The sequence below is a fragment of the Amblyomma maculatum genome, chromosome 8 (assembly GCF_055883805.1).
Source record: "Amblyomma maculatum isolate TAMU_Amacu chromosome 8, ASM5588380v1, whole genome shotgun sequence".
NCBI lineage: Eukaryota > Metazoa > Arthropoda > Arachnida > Ixodida > Ixodidae > Amblyomma > Amblyomma maculatum.
The window spans coordinates 106,381,936-106,402,836 of NC_139351.1; the positions used below are offsets into that span (position 1 = coordinate 106,381,936).

Below are 20,901 nucleotides of genomic sequence, written 5' to 3' on the forward strand. Positions count from 1 at the left end.
GGTTGTACAATTTACAGGGCCAACCTTATTTTTCACAAATGCTCGTTCTTCAAGTGACATTCCTTTCTCGGCCCTCGATTGTGACAAAGGAAGCCTTTTTGGTCGGGGAAATGGAGTAGAATATATTCTAGTTGCTACACTAATGACCCTTTCCGAAAGAGATCTACATAAGTTGCAGACCTACAAGTCAGCTTCCCTGTGAGGCTGCACAATGGCGGCATAGACTTTGGGGTAATAGTTGGGAGCAGCGCTGACACAGCGCCCGGCGGCAGAGTAACTCCCACACCTCTTGCCCATTCGTCACAGCATTCCGCAGGTGGGTCCCCATTAGTTCATCCTTTAAGGGTATGATGCGAGAGTGTAAGCTACTAGCCCACATTAAAGTCACGCTTCAACTAAGTCGTATGGACGGCATGCGTGTCGTAGGGGTAACGAGAATGCAAATGGTTCTGGCAGGCTGATTCTGAGATCACCCTCCCATATAAAAGGAGCGACCCGAGTTGGCAGCTCCTACCCGTGGCATAGGTAAATTCAAATGCCACGGCAGGCTGATTTTTTTATCTGGAGACCGTATAGCTACGCCTCTTCACGGCGTAGTTGCGGCCACCTGAGATCTCGCTTTGGCTGTCGCAGTATTGCTTTCTCAATAAAAGAAAAGGAAGCAACTAAGTAAACAAATGATTAAAGAGAATAAATAGCAATAGTAAAAAAATTAGTTGTAGTTAGTTGGGTTTCTGGGTGAACTCGCAAAACTATTGGATGATTGACAGCGTATTTACGGTTAGAAATTACCAATAGATTATGAACAAGACCCATCTCTACTTCGTCAGTGCTCACAAGCAGCCAATCGTCCTGTGCTATCGAATTAGTCAAGAAAATAACTACTTGAGGAATTTATTTTTCATGAATTCGCGTTCTGATTTTTGAGGGAGTATGTTGTGTGTCGTGGTGGTTTACTAGAAGAGCTCAGTCTGTTCGTGTACTCGGCGGGAAAGTTTATGCTCAGGCGATGTTCGTGCAAACCGCAGATTCTTTGAGCAAATATGGCTTGTGTTCTCTGCAGGAAATTCTAAAACCTGTCAAGTGTATAGGGTGGTGTGTGTGGGGAGAGGTGAACTGTGGGGGGCCTTCCTAATTTTATTGCATCGGGCCCTCATCGCTGTTAATCCGTCCCTGCAGGTGAGCCTTACCTATTGGCAACCGGATAGGATAGCCACCCGGGTATGGACCTTTTCACGACCCTCGGAGAAACCGGTTTGACTGGGCTGTGAAGCAGGCCTGGGGGAAGAATCCTCAGCTTTCTTCTGTGTTATGAACACAGCCCAGTATCCAATAAGGCAGCGCCCTTTGGCCAATTTTGAAAATGTCTATAGGAGCGATGGCATTAAAGGGCCACTGTCCAGGGAAGGCCCTTTTAAGCAAAGGAGCCCAGTGTTTCGATCAGGTACCGGAGATAGTCTGTGCAAAATGTTACAGCGACACGCGCGCCGCAAAGCAACGAAAATACAATTCAAAGCTCTCTCATGCTCTCCTTCGGGAAGCCAGCTTTTCCGTTCCCTGCGCTGGCCCGTCGAGCCGCAGCTATGACGTATTTGTCGGGAACGACGTTCATTGGTCCGTCTCGCTGTCTGAGGGTGAAGGATGGGTGTGTACCGCTCGCTGCGCGCTTTTCCCTCGTCACGGCCAGACTGAATTTAGCGGTGCGCGCTCCCTCGCCCGTCTTTTCTTTTTTTTTTTTTTTTTTTTTTTTTTCGCGCACGCGGAGTGCTACGCCCCACCTCCCGCCAAACGCAGAGGAGGAAGGGGAATTTGTCTTGGGGAGTCTAGGCGACCTCGGGCAGGAGGGTGAAAAACCTTTGCGAGGGAACTGAAGAGAGAAGCACGACAGAATCGGGTGGTTGGGGTGGCTGTAACTGCGTTATTAGTTACTCTTTTCAAAAACATTTTGCGGCCTTGCGTTCTGGGGGCGAAGTCTCACAGTCACCGGGGAAGAAAATATTTTCGACCGGAGGGTGGACAGTGGGCCTTTAAATGAAGGAGCGGAACAAATGAAGCTTCATGACGGCGAAGGCGTTCAATGCGCAGCAGGAGTGTTTTGCAGTTGGAACTCGAAGACGACGATGTTTAATGCACAGCACAAGTGTGTTGCTGTTTTGCACGAGGCGGGATCGGCTACGGCGATAGCCTAATGCTCTCGTGCCTAAGCACGACAATGAAAAGAACGGTTTTCTGCGCAAGCGCTACATGAAACAGCAAGAGTACGTGGCGCCATCTGTGGAGCATTCGAAAACGAACAATGAAATTAGTTCAGTGTAAGCGATACTGTTCCCTTTGTTCCATGTCCACCTACAGCCTCAGAAGGATCTTTGTAAGGAATTAGACTGGCTTCTGTTGAACTTTTCATTATTGATATGAACAATAAAGGAGAGTTGTTGAATTGTAGCGTATAGTAACTTTACTCATGTTAGCAAACGGGACAAAAGAGAAATGGAGAAATGCAAAAAATATTGTTCGTCGCACTATATGCATACGCCGTACAAGGACGGTATTGTTGCCAGCGTGGAAGATTCAGCGCATCACGCACTGGTCTTGCCCGGGGCTGCAGGAAAAGGCCTTGGTGAAGGTATTCAGGTGCCGCTCCATCACACGGCAGCTGCTGGATGTCATACCGCGACGTACTGCGCAGTCCTGTGGGAGAAACAGAGAAATAAGCAATTTTATTGTGACACCAATCAACGAACGCCAGGAGAAAAGCTCATATCCCCCATCGTCCCAAGCCGTCAACCAGAATCCCTTCGGACACAGCGGCAGCAAGGGCTTGACCGATTATGTTCTGCTGGACGTTAGGGTCTGAGCTGTAGAGCAAAGCTTCCCAGCATTCTTGAGTGCGCGAGCTGTCGTAGAGTCGGACATGTCCACAACATGTGGACATAGGTTGCTTCCCCATCGCAAAATTTACGCTTTGGTTGGAAGACTTCAGGATGCCATTTGCTGTATAGAGTACTGGGTTGAGGGGGAAAAAAAAAACCGTCTGTAATTTTCTCCAGATAACCTCCTCTTTCTTTTTTTTTTTTTTTTTTTTTAGCGTTCTGTCAGGTGGCGGATAAACTTCTTGATTTATTTGTGGCATAGTACGATTTCTCGGTATGCGCGCGTGTCCTCTCTACTGTTTATTGTTTCGGTACCTATAGGTATTGCCGCGAACTGTTTAAACCTTTATTTGTTCCTATTCGACAGCCGCTGGCATGCGGCCTTATCATTGTTATTCTGGTGCACTTATCAATTCTGTATTCCGTGTTTGTTCATGCGCCGAGATCTGTCGCGAAGATTCCGATCACTCGCGTATGTTTCTACAACGTTGCAGGTTGTGCTACTAGCAGTTTGCGACGTTATCTAGATTGTTCTGAGCAGCCTTTAAATTGAGCGTTGACGAGTGAGACGGGCATTCTTTGTTCGACGAGCACGATTGTTGCTATCGCCGCCGCCGAGTTGCTTAGCTCTTTTGCGGGCGCAAGTCAGCCCAATAAAGAGTTAATTTCAGTACCATCAAGCCTGCGTCTTCAGTTGGTGTCTACGGCCTTGTCACCACTACGCGACGGTATGGTCGAGGGGTCGACCTGTAAATGAGACCTCGGGCGACCGACTGTGTCTCCTTATTTTCTTTATGCCTCTGTTAGTGTCCAAACGAGCACGACTAGTTCGCTGGGACCTCCTTCCCTGTTTAATATACGGGTGACAGTCTCTCGCCTTTCCGGGTTTCTAATTTCTTATAGCGTTTTGAGTCGCTCTAAGTAATGTCAATTGCGTTTTGCAGAGAGCTTTCAATTTTCCCGCCATTCCCCTTGTTTATCCATAATGTTACCTACGTCATCCGTGTATATGGTATGGTTTGGGTTCTCAATTTCCGCCAACTGCTCGGAGAGTCTCAACATCATAATGGTGAACAGGGTCGGCGACAATACCGTGCCTTGTGGCGTCCCATGTTATCCAGTTCAATGTCCTTGATGCAGTCTTCCCCTATCTTGAGAGCGACTTTCCTGTTCGTAAGAAAGTTCTTGATGTAATAGTACATTCTCTTCCCGACGTTAAAGAAGTTCAGATTCTCGAAGATCGACACGTGCCTTATGTTGTCAAATGCCTTGGCAACCCCACGATCACTTTCGTGTCTCAGGTTTGCATATCTATAATTTGGTCCTTGACCTGCAGCATCACGTCTCATGCCAACAGCTTTGGTATCATGCCCACAGCACATTATGTTCTATATACTTAGTAAGAAGCGTCTGAATGACTTGGCCCATAAGGTTATCCAAGCAGGAGGGCAGTAATGTCGGCCTGAGGTTCTCGAAGTCCAGTTTCTTCCCTGACTTGGGAATGAAAATGAGCTTTGCGAGTTTCCACTCCCGCGGTATCGCCGCCTTCTCCCAGCATTCCTACATGTACGTTGCGAGGTTGGCGGTGGACTTGTTGTCTAAATTATGTAGCATTCTGCTGCTCAAGTCCGCAGTGGATTAATCTCCGATCTGACTTCAGCTAGGGAGATCGAGGTGTTTAATTCCGTTTATCTCTCCCTCCTTAGTCGGGGAGGGGTTCTGGTCAGGTGGGATTTATGTTCATTCTTAGTGCCGGCAAATTGATGCACAAGTCTTTCCAGCTGTCGTTTGGACGCAACTATGTTATCCGGGTCTAAGAGATAGCGAAGAAGTCATCACGTCTTCGTGGTACTCATATTCATCTCCATCTGATATCGCAGATGTTCTGCCAGTTTTGCTCGGTGAGCGCGATAGAGTGCTCTTCAATTTCCTTGTTTAAAGCCGCCATCTGTTTCCTGATATTTCAGCCCCATCTTCTCTGTTGAAGTCGGTCCTCCAATCCTTTATTTTTCAGTAAAACACTTTGTGGGGCATGTTGGTGCATAGCTACTAATATTTCCAGCGCAGCAACGACGACACACAGACATGTCTTGTCGTTTCCGAGGAAACGACAGGACATATCTGTGTGTCTGTCATGTCTGTCCGTGTCCGGTCATTTCTTTGTCTGTGACTAGTCTTTATTTTTCCTCCAGATATTAATTAGTCTCCTTCACCGCTTCATTCTCGCCTTCGGTTTGCACTAATTCAATGGCCTATTTAACAGTCCGCATCACCTCATCGCTCAATTCTTAAATGTGAGATACGGGAGTCGGGTCGTACCTGAGTACCCTGAAAGCGTCCCAGTTTAAGACCTCTACCTTTCGTTTTCGAGGGGTCCCCGGGCCCCCTTCTACCACCACTTCTCTGATCTTGTGATCGGTACCCAGGCTCTCGTTTGCATTTCACTCCTGGCTCTAGTGCCACTCCCCATCAAGGTGAGGTGCGGTGTTGTGTCATCCGCGGCACTACATAGTTCCCTTCGTGGCTACGTGGCAGGCTTCCGTGGGGCTGCATCGGGCCATGCAGTTATTAGATCCATACATCCAGATTATGAGTTTGTACGTCGTCTCACAATTTTGTGCGCTTGCTGTAAGACTTAATTTATAGCCGCATGCCGTGTGGCGAGCATTAAAGTCCCCCACTATCAGCAGTGGGTTGTTCATTAGCTTACGTCGCGTCTTCACGTAGAGATTCCCCAAGTCACATTTCCTTTGTTTAGAAGAACTAAAGACTTGAAACGAACAAGCACCGTCTCTCTCTCTCTCTTCGCGGCAGTGAGCTCAAGGACGTGGTCGGTTTGTGCCCGGTGTCATGCACCGCTGTGATGTTTCGCCTGCCTAGGGGGCCTACCTGCGTACTCTCGCCCTCGCCTGATTTGTACTGCGACAATTTTTGGTTTTCTGCCGCATTCCTGCAGTGCTATTAGTTCCGGTCGATCCCAGTTCCTGCAGGACCGCAAGCTTGCACGTGAAGCTTCTATAATATTCCACTGCCAAACTGTTTGTACTGAGTCTATGCGCCCTGATCGTCAATTAGCTGATCCATTCTAACTTCCCAGCACTTGCTGGGAGAGCGATACATGTGCCTGATCCCTCTGTTCATCTAATCGGTCCCTCTTCGCAAATTCTTAAGTTCATCAGTGAGTTTATCCGTCTGATGCAGTCGCTCTAAGAGGTTTTAATCTCACTGATGCAGCTGTTCTGTGAGGCTTTGAAAGATTAAAAATTGCCGGTCAATTTAGCATGTTTTATGTATTTTCGTGCCGCCACATAACCCGTCGATCAGTGAGGGCCCGGCCATGTCACCTATCAGCAACGAATTGCCAGAGGCATGATCATGAATTTTCGCTCACGACGCTAACGCCGACTCGCATTCTCTGGAGAATGAAGACCTTAACGCTATGTCATTACAACAATTTCTCGGCAGTTAGACCAACGCCCATCTGTAGCGTAATGAAAAAACGGAGGAGCTGCTGTCACCGGGCTGGGTCAGCTGCATGGATAAGGTGCCTTGTATGTATTCCTTTGGGTGCTAAGCTATACTTCTCAACCCGTCTGTTGCACCTCTGCGAGCGCCCCCTTTGTAAACACGGTTAAAAAAAAAAAAGAAAAAAAAACGTAAAGGCGGGTTAGATGGCAAGTTTTCTCGGAACTGTTCGTAACACATTTCAGAGACGAACAGACAGAAAGAAGGACACAGGACTAGCGATAAGACGTTGGTCTGCAGCCTATGCTTTCTTGAATGCTGTTCCGGACTTAAATTCTTGACACCGCACTACTCCAGTTGAGGGGTGCAACCATCATTAAATCGTTGCCCTCTTAGAAACTCCTCACTGCAGCAACAGGCGGCGTTAAATCAAAATTACGCGAAAGACAATTCGGAACTTTCTCAATGAGGAACTGAAGTTCAGAGTCTTTCGGTGACCTTAAATGCGCTAATGTCGGTAGATATTTTCTGATTAGAGGCCGCTCTACTTAACGTGGCTTGTAGGCGTAGGATAAGGCACGGAGGATGGAAAAGCATTCCTCCCCTTATTCATTCATGGCTTCCTACAGGGCGCGGTTGATGTGCATTTGCTAGAGTCACTCGATAGCATATACACTGAGAATACTGTTAGTGCGTCTTTCCTTTCCTCAAAACCAATTTATGGTTTCCTCATCGTATTCACCCATTATTCACAAGGGTGCTGGCCACTGTCAAGTCACTACAGGCATTTTGATAGCACCATGTAGCATCACGATCGTTGATTAGCATGGTACGTATACTCATCTACTATACCAATATGTAGCTAGAAGGTGTCTCTAGAAGTATCTATAGGGATATGTCCAGGGGCTTTAGGTACAACTTGCCTTGAGACATCCCATGGTGAGCAGCAGCTTTGGCGCGGGATCGAGGACTCCCAACATGGGTAGCCGCTTGACGGTACTGCCCTTTGTTGCCCAATCGAAGGCCAACCGAACGCACCAGTAGGCGAGCAGGTTCTCTCGGAAGTCTGGCGCCTTCGAGAGCGCCTGGTCAGCAGCACACGGAAGCACGGTGGGTGCGTCCGGCCGTGCGAACCTGTCACGGGTGACAAGAGAACCGCCAGTTGTGTGCGTGTAGGTAATTTATATATATATATATATATATATATATATATATATATATATGACATGAGCATTACTAAGGTGCCAAGTTGATTCTTGGGAACACAGAAGCAATAAAGTAGCTTCTTCTGGGCCTTTAAACGGCGGAGCTTCGGGCCAGCAAGACTCAGGGTTCGCCGCTCATTTCGCCAGCGTTCAACCATGCTTCAGTTTTTATTGTTTTGTTGCCGTCGTCTTCTGTTTGTAATGACACGTGCTGTAGGAAAGAGAGAGGGAAAAGTTTTCTGGGACAGAATTTTGCGCGAAGACGAAAGAATGTGTGCGTCGCGTCCATTTTGTTTTCTACAGCTATACTTAATTTTTGCATTTATGAAAACTACAAAGTAATTCAAAAGTAATTGAATTACTCAGCAGAAATAATTGTAATGTAATTTCATCACTTATCGGAGCAGTAGTCTGTAATGTAATTTAATTATATTTCTTCGATTTTCAGCAACGTAATTAGTAATGTATTTTAATTCCTTTTAAAAAGTAACTTTGCTATGTGTGGCGACTGCGAGAAGCGCAGAATAGATTATATGTTCTGAGTTACGTGTGCACGTCATAGGGGACGTCATAGTCAAAATGATGGCAGCACACTGTTAGCAGAGGAATAATGGGCACTTCGCCGATTATATAATTTACATAAACTTGGAAAAAGTGGAGCATAATAAAAGTTTGTTTGCAAGTAAATTTAAAATGGGCCACAAGCGATTGGAGGGAAATAAATGTTAAAAAAAAATTGCTTTGCGCAAGTAACAGCATCGTCTCCCAGCCTTAGTTTGAATCACCAGTGGTGAGGTAAGTGAGAGCAGAGAGTGAAGCAGACATCGCAAATTACCACAATTTGTTAGGAGTGGACTACATGAGGTGTTAATGGCTCTGCTGTGAAAACAAGCACACACTTCACCATGAAGCTTGCATGAGACAAAAGGATACTTGAAGCATGATATGGGGTTGACGTCATGAAGGTGCCAATCACTATAGAAACGCTCTCTAGAGTGTTGCCAGCCATACTGGGTGCATCGCCAACGTGTTTGAGGAAGCCTCGGCGTCGAACCGTGAGCTACAGACAGAAGGCCATGAAGTAAATAAGCTGAAGAAGAAAACGACTATACCTTCAGTGCCATCTGTCCTCGCTGGAGCACCTTGACCAATGCTTTATCGACCATAGGATCACAAAGGGTGTGCACAAGATAAGGGCAAAAATGTGCTTCTCAAAGTGGTACATGCATTTCAGGTTTAAATTTATCAACTCATCAAAAGCTTTGTCAGGTTTGATGAGCAGATATGAAGTGCAGAAAAAAACACACCGTTAGCTGCAAGTCTGTTCCAAATTGTTGCTGAAGTTAGCTGTGATATCCTACGCATCTCTCTTTGTCTTCATGTCAGAGATGTGCGCACAGTCGGCCGAGCATAGTATGTCGAATAAAAAATGGCTGTGGCTCAACTTGGTTAAGCCTGGAGAATTGCGAAAGCAATAATTGCCTGCACGCGTTCTTTCTCAAAACGCCTTTCTCGTTCTTCTGGGGTTTCCTGAGCACGTCGAATCTGCCTAGTTGCATTCCTACGGTCACCACTCGACAAACTTAAGTCTTGACTGGCGTTATGAAAACTCATTAAACTGACGTCAGATTCCGTAGAGGTAGAACGCTTTCGTCCAGCTGCATCTCATGCCCGTCGTTTTGAAAGCCGTTCTTCCCCTTTTTCGGCGGTTTCTGTGGCTCTTTGTATCTTCCGGGCTTCACATTGGCGATCAGCTCTCTCCTTAGCCTTACTAGTCGACGACATAGTGAAGAATCTCGGCTAGAGCAGTCAACGCCAGCATATATAGCAGCTGGTGTGACGTCACAGCGACAATAGCGCCACAGGTGAGCGGCGCAGCAACCACGCACCGTAACTGCGGCTGGGCGATCTTTGAAGGAGCGAGTTGGTCCCCCTTATCTAGCAGCTGGTGTGACTTCACAGCGACAGTAGCGCCGCAGGTGAGCGGCGCAGCAACCACGCGTCGTAACTGCGGCTGGGCGATCTCAAGGAGCGAGTTGGTCCCCCATATTAAGCAGCTGGTGTGACGTCACTCCGCTTAAGGTCGAACGTAACTGCGGCGAGGTCACGCGAAGGCTTGAAAGTGCGAGTAGTACTGCTTTCGCAAAAAAAAAAAGGAATCAAATTGCATTATTCTAGATGTCAGGGAGAGAAAATTGCAATCATTAAAAGTGTTTGACCCCGGAAACTTGTTTTACTACTCCCTAGCTGTGCTGCTCCAAAATGCTCAAGGCTGCTTCCACCCCTGACCCGCCACGCGTCAAAAGGCCTATTTTTAAACATTAGAAGCCCCGAAACACCTGGTATGCAGCTCAGGTTGCAATGACTCCGCATGCAGGGGTAAATTAATTCCTGCCAACTAAAAAAAGTAAAATTCGCGCTTTTACGAGACCAAGAACTTATGGCTGTCCAACAAGAAATCGCGAAAAAACGGAATGAGGCGCTCTGCTGCCATTAACTGGACAAAAGCATATAGTAAGTCGACGCACTATATACCTTTGAACCATGCTTCTTGCGACCATATGTCCCAACCCGCCGTAGTAAACGGAGTAAGGGCCGTCGGCCGCGTACAGTCGGCTGTTCAGAAAGAGAGCGGGCACCACCACGTTTCCATCCGGGTAGACGGACACGCCTTCCTGGAAGAGGTCCACGTGGGCGTCCTGAGGCGATATCTTCCGGCTTCTCACGGCGGCCAACCGCAGCCAGTCGCCCAAGAACGACGTCTCGTTTCCGGCCGGAATCGATTCGAAGTAGGCGTCGGACACGTTCTCCATTCTCACTGAAAGCGCCGGTCCTACCACTATGGGATTTGCCTCGAACTCTCGGACCCAGCGGGACGTGTTCTTCGTGAGACAGTAAGCGACGTTTCGTACCATGCTCGAGACCAACTCTTGGGCGCGAGCCTTTGCAAACAGTTGCACGGCGGCTACCGGGGGTCCCAGGACTAAGGACACTTTTCTGAAGCACTCTAGAGAGTAAGCCTTGTCGTCCACACGGGACGCGACGTGCGAACTTGTGTGCAACGCGCATTGCGCCAGTACGTGCCAGCTGGTCCAGAGGTAAAGGTCGACAAGGGACAATTGCTGCCAGATGCTGTTCACAATAACGGGGACCATTGGGTCCAACTCAACATTGTCGTTGCTTGAGTAGGGAGTCTTCTCTTCGATGGCTAACGCGAACGCGTCGGCGCTGACTCCGTCAAAGGCCACGTCTCGAACTTTCATCAAGGAGAACGGGCTGACATCCTTCAGCCGGGTTGCGGTCGCAACAAGGGAAGTGACGCGTTTGTACAGCTTCCTTCCTTCTTTGGCCAAATCACCGTGTTCCTTCTCTGTGTACGCCACCACGAGAGCCTGCAGATGACGACATTGGGACATCGGGAGCAAAAATGAGCACATTAGGTTTTGCTGCTTCTGTTGTTTTGCTGCTGCGCTTACGACGGAAACCTACAAATGGCTGCGTTGTAAACAATAGCACGCCAAATTATATCTTGAAATGGCCTACGTTTTGAACAAAGGTACCGGAAACTTCATTTCAATGTTTTCAACATTCACATTTACGAATGCGCCCGTAGTTATACACTCGCTGGTTCCCAGCCAAAGATCCCCAGGTGGTCGAAACTTCCGGAGTCCTCCACTACGGCGTCTCTCATAGCTTCAGTCGCTTTGGAACGTTAAACCTCACAAACCAAACCAAACCAAAGTTTCCCATCAAGCGAATCATTCGCAGTGACGATTCGCGGAAAAAAATATTCAGAAAAGAAACCTACGACTATGGTCAGCTTTCTTCCATAGCGGTGACCATGTGAAGTTAAAATCAAGCACAATTCTAGGAGCTGTACAGAAACATTATATCGGTCAAATAGAAGTTTTATGACGCATAAGCGACTACGGCTATCATATATTGCGAACACAAGGTTAGACACGAGCTGTTATGTTTTAAATAGTGGGAGCATCCTGACAAGTCAACTTGTCTACGGTATTCTTGATGACATCTGATGGATAAATGACGACTTCTGCTGCTGTTGTATATATCCATATTCAGCCAGCTAAGAGTCGCTGAATGCGGCTTTCTACGTGTTCCAAGCAGTAAGGAGAGCTCTCTTCGCAGCCATTACTACAATTCATAAAATAGGCAAGTGCGTCGACTGGGCAACTTCGCACTGTTTAACATGAAACCCCCAAGGAAAATGTTCCTCGCTCAGTCGTTTTGCGTTGCTCTATAGTGTGCTGCTCTCAAAATACTGAAAATGAAACATTTGGTTAGGCAGTATGATAATTTCCTCACCACTGTCCATATTAGTGCGACAAAATACATAGGTCTCGATTGGCTCTAAGCATTTTATTGTGATAGCAATACTGCGCCAGGCTTCGAGCCGTCGCGTGTCCCCGGCGGATGCCAGGCTTGACCGTAAACAGCCGAGGAGGAGGAGGAGCGGAAGAAGAAGGCTGGTAGCTTACGCTCTCGCGTCATACTCTTAAAGCACGAGCTTAAATGTCTCCATGCAATAATGTAGCACCTCACACTGAGAGGGCGTGATAGGGGAATAATGTAGCAGGCAAAAGAATCTTCCGCCGTTGCTATCGCAAATCAATTAGGGTTAACCAGAGGTAAACCAAAACTGATTTTTTTCTTGTTCATTGTTTCTACGGCGTGACTGTCATTAATGAGGGGTAAATACATGAAAATGTTTAGTCCTTAGTAAAAAAAAAAAACATAATATATATATATATATATATATATATATATATATATATATATATATATATATATATATATATATATATATATATATATAAAAAATTGGATTTTGTACTTATACACTATAACAAGTATAGTGTATACTGTACTGTATTTTGTGCTGTAAAACAAGTACATCTTGAAATTATTATATAAGTTACTTTGGCGCAAGTTTGGGAAATATTTCTAGTTCTCGATCATTTTCGCAAGAAACTCAAAAATTAAGTGCGCAAATGCAAGTAGGGCTTCACTCTCTTTAAATGCAACAAGTTTCACCCCTACTAGCCGAGTTACAGCGGAGCAAAATCTGTCGTCATTCAATGTACTAGTATATTCTCAGTACTATAGTTAAACGTACCTTGAAGTAGCCCAGGTCAGTGAGGTGCTCGTACCCTGCCCTTGAGAAAAGGAGGTCAGCGGTGACTCTGATGGTGCGGGACACTGTAGGGCGGACGGTGAATAGGCCGCTCAGTGCGTAGGTGAAGGCCAGCCCCACGTGCATTGTGAGGTGGCGGTCCGGAGTAAACAGTGCTGTCTGATAAGCCGAGGGAGTCAGGTACAGGCCCATCTTGCCCATAAAGTCCAGAAGCGTAGGGTGGCTCATTTCGGCCCTGCATACAAACAGAGCCCGCTGCCTCAGATTACATAGGATCGTCTCTTCTATTTTTACAGAAAACCTGCCGTTTGCCATGCGGACCTACTCCGACCTCTTCGACATAATCCAACAACACCTACACGACCAACTCCAACCTCTTCAACAATATCCAGACGATCCACTCAAACCTCTTCGACATGGTTTAACAATGTCCAGACGATGCAATCTCGCAGACATAAGAGAGATTTAGCTTATCGGGATCCGCGATCCGCCACCGTGACTCGCTACCGTGCGTGGGCGCAAGCTGATTGGTCCCGCCGCGTCAGGTCTATGTGCCGACGTCCAGTATGTGGCGCCATCTATCGGCGTCAAGGGATCTGGGCATGCGCAGTGGAACGCGCGGTGGCGGATCACGGTAGTCGATCGCGGATCACGGTAAGCTAAAACTCTCTATAGACCAACAATAACCGGACAGCCGCTTCTTCAAGCGTCTTCTGAATCCTGGCAGGTCGGCTGTGTGAAATGAATCGTGGTCTCAATTGAGCCCCGGCTGACAGCCCCATCTGGGTCAACAGCTGCATTCTTCGAAGCCTCCATCCGCGTTCGATTCGGTGCTTATACATGCTGCGAGGTCACGACCGGACAATCGTTACTGGGCCAGTATAGCAGACGAAGAGCAACACATGGTGTTCCCCTAAGCTTGCACAGGGACACTGCAGGGAAGCAAAGTGATGGGCCTCGAACTGCAAAAACTCGTGTCTCGCTCCCTCTTTCCTCAAAAACAAATAACGAAATGAAAGCACGAAATTGCTCGAACGCCTCGCGGGTAGAAAGGCCGGCGGATACCCTCGAAACGGAGGCACGAAGAAGCGCGAGCCTCGCTGCTGCCACGACACCTAACGGAGAGCGGGTGCACCGCTACAACACCATCAACACATCTTTTCACTGCAAACGGTTGTTGTTGTGTCTTTAGGAAGAAGGAAAAGAAAATGCGCGGGCTTGCTACTGGCTCTGTAGCTGAGCCACCTTCGCTGCCTCGTGCAGACGGACGAGAAAATAGAGAAGAAAGAAAAGGAAGAGGGAGAGAAATACGCGCGCCGCAACATCAGCCGTCGTCCACCACCGAAACGGTGGCGGGTGCAATGACGGCCTACAACAGATAAAAATTCTGTGGCAGGCTAGCCCCCGCCGTAAGCAGCGGTGGCCTACCTGTCCCAGCCCCATCTGGGGAGTAGTGGTTGCTGCAAACTGCGCACAGTTGCACAGAGGGTGCACACGCATACGTGCCGGGTAGAGTGCCGGGTAGGTTGCTGCGGCGGTCGACGCAACTAAGCCTTCCTTTCATCCTTACATATGACACGAGTTTTCATTTTCTGTTCCTTCGGAACTAAGCCTTCCTTCCATCCTTTCCGGACACGAGTTTTTCATTTCAGTTCATTCGCTTAATAAAGTTTCTTGCTGCCAACACTGCTGTTCAGAACGTCTGGTCTCATGGGAGATATCGAATACTGATATAGTACTGCAATCGTGATATCGATAATATATATCGTCATTAGTTTCATAATATGGTATTGGTACACAAAGACGGTTCAATAATCTCGCCTATACTGTAATGCTGCGCCCTTGGTAGATTAGCTTTTGTGTATTAACGAGCGCCACTGGCATACATATATTATAGTTATTACTACTACTACTGGCTAATATCTGCGACGACAGTTAGTAACCATTACCACCGCAGCTCAATCAACCGAACTCTCTTCAAGCCTGCTTTGTAGATAACGTCTCAGTTCCCTTTTATGTCCTTGCTTATTATTGACACCCTTTATTAAAAAAAAAACATACATAGACTGTCACTGATTCTAACAGATACTGTAAATAATTCTCTGTAGAGTGTGTGTACGTGTGTGTGGGGAGAGGGGGAGACATAATAGTATTTGATTTCTTTCTTCGAGGTCCCTGTTCGTGCGCCACAAATTCATTTTAATTGAGGCATATTTTCAAAACGCATATAGCGATGTCTAACTGCGTGCTTATCGCCTTCGCCTTTCAATCATATTGAGCTCTAGACATTTGTGCCACTTCCACTAGTGCATATTCTTTTACTCATGTTAACTACAGCGGTTGTGAGCAATATTTGCAACTTAATTAGAAAATACAAGGAATCTAACTTTTATACCCGGGTTCGATCCCGACAGCGGCTGCCGCGTTTCGATGGAGGCGAAACGAAGAGGCGTCCGTGTACTGTGCGATGTCAGCGCACGATAAAGATTCCCAGGTGGTCGAAATTACTCCGTAGCCCTCCACTACGGCTCCTATATCTCTCTTTCCACTGTCACTTCCAATTTCCCCTCCTTTCCTCACTGGGTTCAGGTGCCTACAGAAACAAGTGGGACAGATACTGCGCCTTTCCCTTCCTGTGAACCTATTATTATTATTATTACACCAGCACCACCTGCCATCAGGGAACTGCCCACTTTCTCACCCTAGAATGTTTTTTTCTTTCTTTTTTCCAGACCATTATCATTTCCTCCAAAAGAACAACTAGAGAAAGCGCAGCGCCGGCGAGCGCGCCTCGCTGTCAGAATCTCGTGAAACCTATTTGCATTCTTCTTTATCTATGACCATTTTATTGCTCCATGCACAAACGCAGTTAGCATTACGTCTGGTCCGATTTAGAGCCAGTTTGTCTCCATTATGCACCCCGTGGGAGCTATCAAGGTACCCGCTGTCTGAACGTGCAATACACATGTCAGGGGCGATCGAACGACGTACCTGGAAACCTAGGGCTCCAAACAAGACTTGCTCGTATACATACACACTCCCATGGACCGTGTTTAGCTCCTTCAATCTTCAAGAAAGTTACATCAGGCTCGACAAGAAGCAGGGATTATCACAAACGCACAGTAGAACGCCCGCTTGAGCGTTCTAAATAGATATGGGGACGACTGTACAACCCGCAGAGTTGACATGTGTTGGATGACTGGCTAAGGCGGTCAGCTGTTCCAACAAAGTTCGAAGGATTAAGTCCGGAATGCGACTGCCCCATTTGAGCGGAGATGAGAGGCAAACAAGAAACTTTGTTATTGGATATCAGCGCAAGTTAAAGAACTCCGTTAACCAATTTTGTGTCGTCAAACACTGCACACACACCAGTCCAGCTATAAGCGCCATTTTATGTTAAATGCGTGAGCTCGGGGGAGTACAGACATACGTGATATCGAGCTGGTTACGGTCTTCGCATTTCTTGAGCAGGTCTGCGGCCTTGCGCGGCGCTCCGAGCGCGGACTGGTTCAAAGCCCGAACCCTATCCGCCATCCGCTCCTCGGCAGCGTTGAACTCTGTGCGCATCAGGCTGAGCTCCGGTCCCAGGTACCGGCTGCACACGTACTCCTGGAAGTTGTGGCAGGGCGCCACCAATGGGTTGAGGTTGTCCTGCAGCAGCTCGGTGGTCGCGACGCAACTAGGCGCGTAGCACACGTCCGCCGCCTTCCTCGCCTGTGCCGCCGCTGCCGCATCGTCAGGAGGATTCGGAGAAAAGTGTGCGTAGATGGCAACGCCGGAGGTGCCGATGAGGCAGCCCAGGGCGAAGCCTACGATCCAGATTAGCAGCAGCACGTTACGGCCAAGTTCGTCATTCCTGCTAGCGGGGACGACCTGCGTGTCGGCCATAGCGCTTCTTCTTCTTCTTCTTCTTCTTCTTCTTCTCCCTCGTTGTAATGGCACATATCCACAGTGGGGGATTGACCAGAATTCGTTGTAGTTGACATAATATTTTTGGTAATGTCGATTTGACTGTATGATATAGATAACCTAATAATTATGAGCTACTGTAGCTGAAATAATTTGAAATTTTGATGCGATGTAATAGAAAGCAATGAAAAAAGGAATAAAACTGTAAATTACTAAAGGTAATAATAATAAGAAAAATACAATTCAGACAGATGAGCGCTAACACACAAATCTTCCAGTAGCAATATTATAATTATGAAGTAAGTCACACACCGGTTTTAGGGCATACCCTTTGACGGTTGCACCAAATGAGAGGAGGACAGGAACTGTAAATGGCAATCCTAGTCGAGTAAGAGGTATTTCTAGATAATTTCTTCTCTGAGTAGCATACCTGTGGCAGGAGAGGATGTAATGTTCAATTGTTTCCACGTCATTACATGACGCATATGACGCACATTACATAGCGCTTAAACCCCGGGCTCCAAAGCTCGAGCGTTCTTATTCTTCTTCTGCCTTGGTGGAAGAAGAACATACCCATGGAAAGGGATTAGCTAGGGTTCGATGTGAACTGCCAAATGCACTGCAGATACTGATGTAGTGTAATAAACCAATGATTGACGGAACAAAAAAAAAACAACTTTGGATTTAACATATCATTGAATGAAAGCAAATATATATATATATATACACACTGATCAAAGTTTTTGAAGTTTCTAAATTTGGATTACAATTAGCAAGGGAATCTGTCCGTAGCTGTGATGTATAGTTATGTAAATGACGGCAAATTTGAGGGAACGCAAAGCCTCTTGTACTCCTCGCACCGTGCACGGGTTCAGAACAGTCGGAGGCCTCGCGAGATACTGATGCCGCCGTGGTCCTGGTCCCACAATGTTCACGGGATGGCCCCGCAGCGTGATCAACAGATTAGGCTCACACACACACACACACACACACACACACACACACACACACACACACACACACACACACACACACACACACACACACACACACACACACACACACACACACACACACACGCACACGCACACGCACACGCACGCACGCGCACGCGCACGCGCACACACACACACACACACACACACACACACACACACACACACACACACACACACACACACACACACACACACACACACACACACACACACACACACACACACACACACACACACACACACCGCCGGGGTGGCGCAGTGATTACGGCGCTCGACTATACTGTTCCCAAGGATGCGGGATCGAATCCCGGCCTCGGCGGCCGCTTTTCGATAGAGGTGAAAAGCAAGGCGCCCGTGTGCTGTGCGATGTCAGTTTACGTTAAAGAACCCCAGGTGGTCGAAATTTCCAGAGTCCTTCACTACGGCGTCTCTCATAGCCTGAGTCGCTTTGGGACGTTAACCCCCCCCCCCCCCCCCTTCCACGCACACACACAGACGCGCGCGCACGCACACAGAAATAAAGAACGAAAGAAAAGTGAACAGAAAAGGATGAAAAAGTAGTCCCGTCCCGTATTTATTTCGTTAAACTAAATGCGAAGCAGAAGAATAGTCGCTTTGCTTACCTTGTATATTATTGTTAATCTCTTCTATGGTGACTGTACTAAATAGGTTAAATTTAGGTAAAGTTTAAGGCGATCAAATTTACTGACGTGGAGAAATTTCGAAAGCACTCGCCTTTTCGACTCCGTTTCTGTAGTTATGACGAGCCCATTAGAGACTTCCGTTATATCCGAGTTTTTCGTAATATTGGGGTTTTTCTTTATATTGGAGTCTTGTCATTCTACCTCTACGCTACAACGTGAAAGGGGACCATTCCCTCTCACTATTTTGCCACCTGTCAACCGTGGCAGGATGCACGTGGCTCTTGCGTTGTAATTAACAACCTCGGGTTTTCCAGGTGCTCCGAGGCTTCATCGCCGGACAGGACGGCTTTTTGGCTAGCGATGCACATAGCCCAAATGCGAATTCAGTGCTTAGCACTTCGTTTTCAATTCTGTCTTCGGATCCATTTAGCACTGATAGAAGTGGATGAACACAACGGCTTGGTTTGTACTCCACTCCTTATCCTGTACAAATAACCCTAGTCAATCCTCCGCCGTAGGTATTTGCCATAGCGACTCATGACATCACCAGCATCATTGCGAGAGACAGAGGCATGATGTTCAGCTGCGGCGATGGCCCAGCAGTCTAATGCATACTTACTGTCTGGACCACGAAGACTGCATGGTTAGTGGTACATCATTTTTCAATGCGTAAGCATTAGTGGCTATGTTCGGAGGAGCTTGTCTAGAGTTTGTCATCATGATTGCGGTGAACTGAAAACAGACGAAAAATCACAATTTTATGCGAAAGAGGAAAGAAATTTTTCCAGTGAAATGGTGCGGTCCAAGTGTAATCAATAGTTCATTAATTATAGCCATAAAAGCCACTGAGGTGTCTAAATAGCCGAACGAGCTAATGTCGACGTCTAAACGGACGTGACGTCACACAGCCGGAAGCCAACGTGTGTTTCGACTTCAGAGTGAAAAAGTACTAATAAATGGTCGAGATCCATGAAAAAAGCTATTAATGAGTGTTAATCAATTAAATGAAAATACAATTAGGGCAAAAGAAGGTGAGGAGGAGCAAGCAAAAGCATAAATGGAGACGGATATGTGGTGACGTCTCCTCGGAGACGTATACCATGGTGACCGTCACGCCTCTAGCAATGGTGATGACATAGAGAGCCGGCGGCGTAGCGTGTCTGGACACGTAAGGAGAGGAGGGGTGCCAGTACAGAAAATGTCGCGGTGGACTAGTGCAGTGCAACGTTATGCCACGTGGGGATTACTGCGCAGCTCGCTACGCAATGCCGTCGACGCATGCTATCACAATTTCCGCAGTGTGTTAAATCTCTAAAGTGGGCGCATCATTATCAATTAAATGCACATACCGTCATTATCATCCATAATGTCGTCATTGCCATTATCGCGACTTTTGCCTGGGCTAGTTGGTTCATGACTAAATGGTGAAATAACATTGATTGCAGCTATAGATGAAGCCAACCGAAACACAGCGCCAGGTCCGGACTCCATTACGTATGAGGTTTACAAGAACCTCAGTGGTGATACACTTCCTTAACTCCTTGACACCATAAACAAGGTATGGCTAGACGGCGGTGTACCAGAGAGCTGGAAACTTGGCTATTGTGATTCCTATTCCAAAGCCGGGGAAAACGCCAACAGACCTTAGCAACTTTCGACCTATATCCTTAACGCCAACAATTTGCAAGCTTGCTGAGAAAATGCTCGGCACACGAATCTCGTGGTGGCTTGAACATCTCGGTTTCTACCACCCGGCCCAGATTGGCTTTAGACCATCTATGGGCACAGTAGATGGGTTGGCTGTCTTGGCGTCCTCAGTATTATCAACACGCAGCCACAATGTACGCACCGTCCTCGCCATGGATGTCGAAAAGGATATCAGTCATGCTGCCATTCTGGATTCAACTGACATGCTCCATCTACCACATAGCGTACGCAACTTTGTAAAACCTTTCGTTGAAGGCAGACAATTTGCAATACGCGCCTCAGTGGCGATATCATATATCCAAGCAGCACGCCGTCAATGGACCGCCAATGGTCCAATATTGGGATATATTGGTCCCAATATTGGTCAATATTGGCGTCTGATTGGGGCGCACAAAGAGCCAAGATATATGCCAACCAATTTGATCGGCTCTCCTATCAAAACCAGTATTGGCATACTACCTTGTTTACTGGCATTCAACGCCACTCAAAGGCTACTCAATATCTTCCACCCAAGCTCACTCACTGGTTGTTACATCACGGCCATCCCGCCAAGCTCACTGGCCATCCAATATCTTGTATCCATGCTTATTCACTGGATATTGAGAACTGGCATCCAGTCAGATTTATCGGCTACCCAATATTTCCAATCCAATCTGCCCAGTGGTTTTGCATTATTGGCATCCAGCCAGAGCAATTGGCAATCCGGCTAGTTGCTTCTTCGTGCTATGACTAATAGGCACCTGCAAAGCCATCCCCTACTTATGCAGTGCAGATATTTTTCATGCAGCTTTTTATTTAAATAAAGCATGCTGAGGATATCCATGCACAGAAAATAATACAGCTGAAAGGTTCACTGCATGGTGATTTATTAGGTGTGCACGTGTTACAGGGCATTGGAAACATTTAGGTAGAACTCTTAGACTTCAGTGCTCCTCCTGTCTTTGCGTC

At 47.2% G+C, this 20,901-nt stretch overlaps 1 protein-coding gene across 1 annotated transcript in view; it reads right to left on the reverse strand.

The window, feature by feature from the left end:
• Window positions 1–7,243: 7,243 nt before the first annotated feature.
• LOC146182133 (uncharacterized) overlaps window positions 7,244–20,901 on the reverse strand; it is a 319,458-nt gene continuing 305,800 nt past the window's right edge. The window contains exons 3-5 of the mRNA XM_084575901.1: window positions 12,678–12,930; window positions 10,076–10,932; window positions 7,244–7,469 (exon numbers count right to left, since the gene is read on the reverse strand). Of these exons, the coding sequence (XP_084432027.1) occupies window positions 7,244–7,469; window positions 10,076–10,932; window positions 12,678–12,923 (1,329 nt within the window). The 5' untranslated portion in view covers window positions 12,924–12,930. The remainder of the gene's footprint in view (window positions 7,470–10,075; window positions 10,933–12,677; window positions 12,931–20,901) is intronic.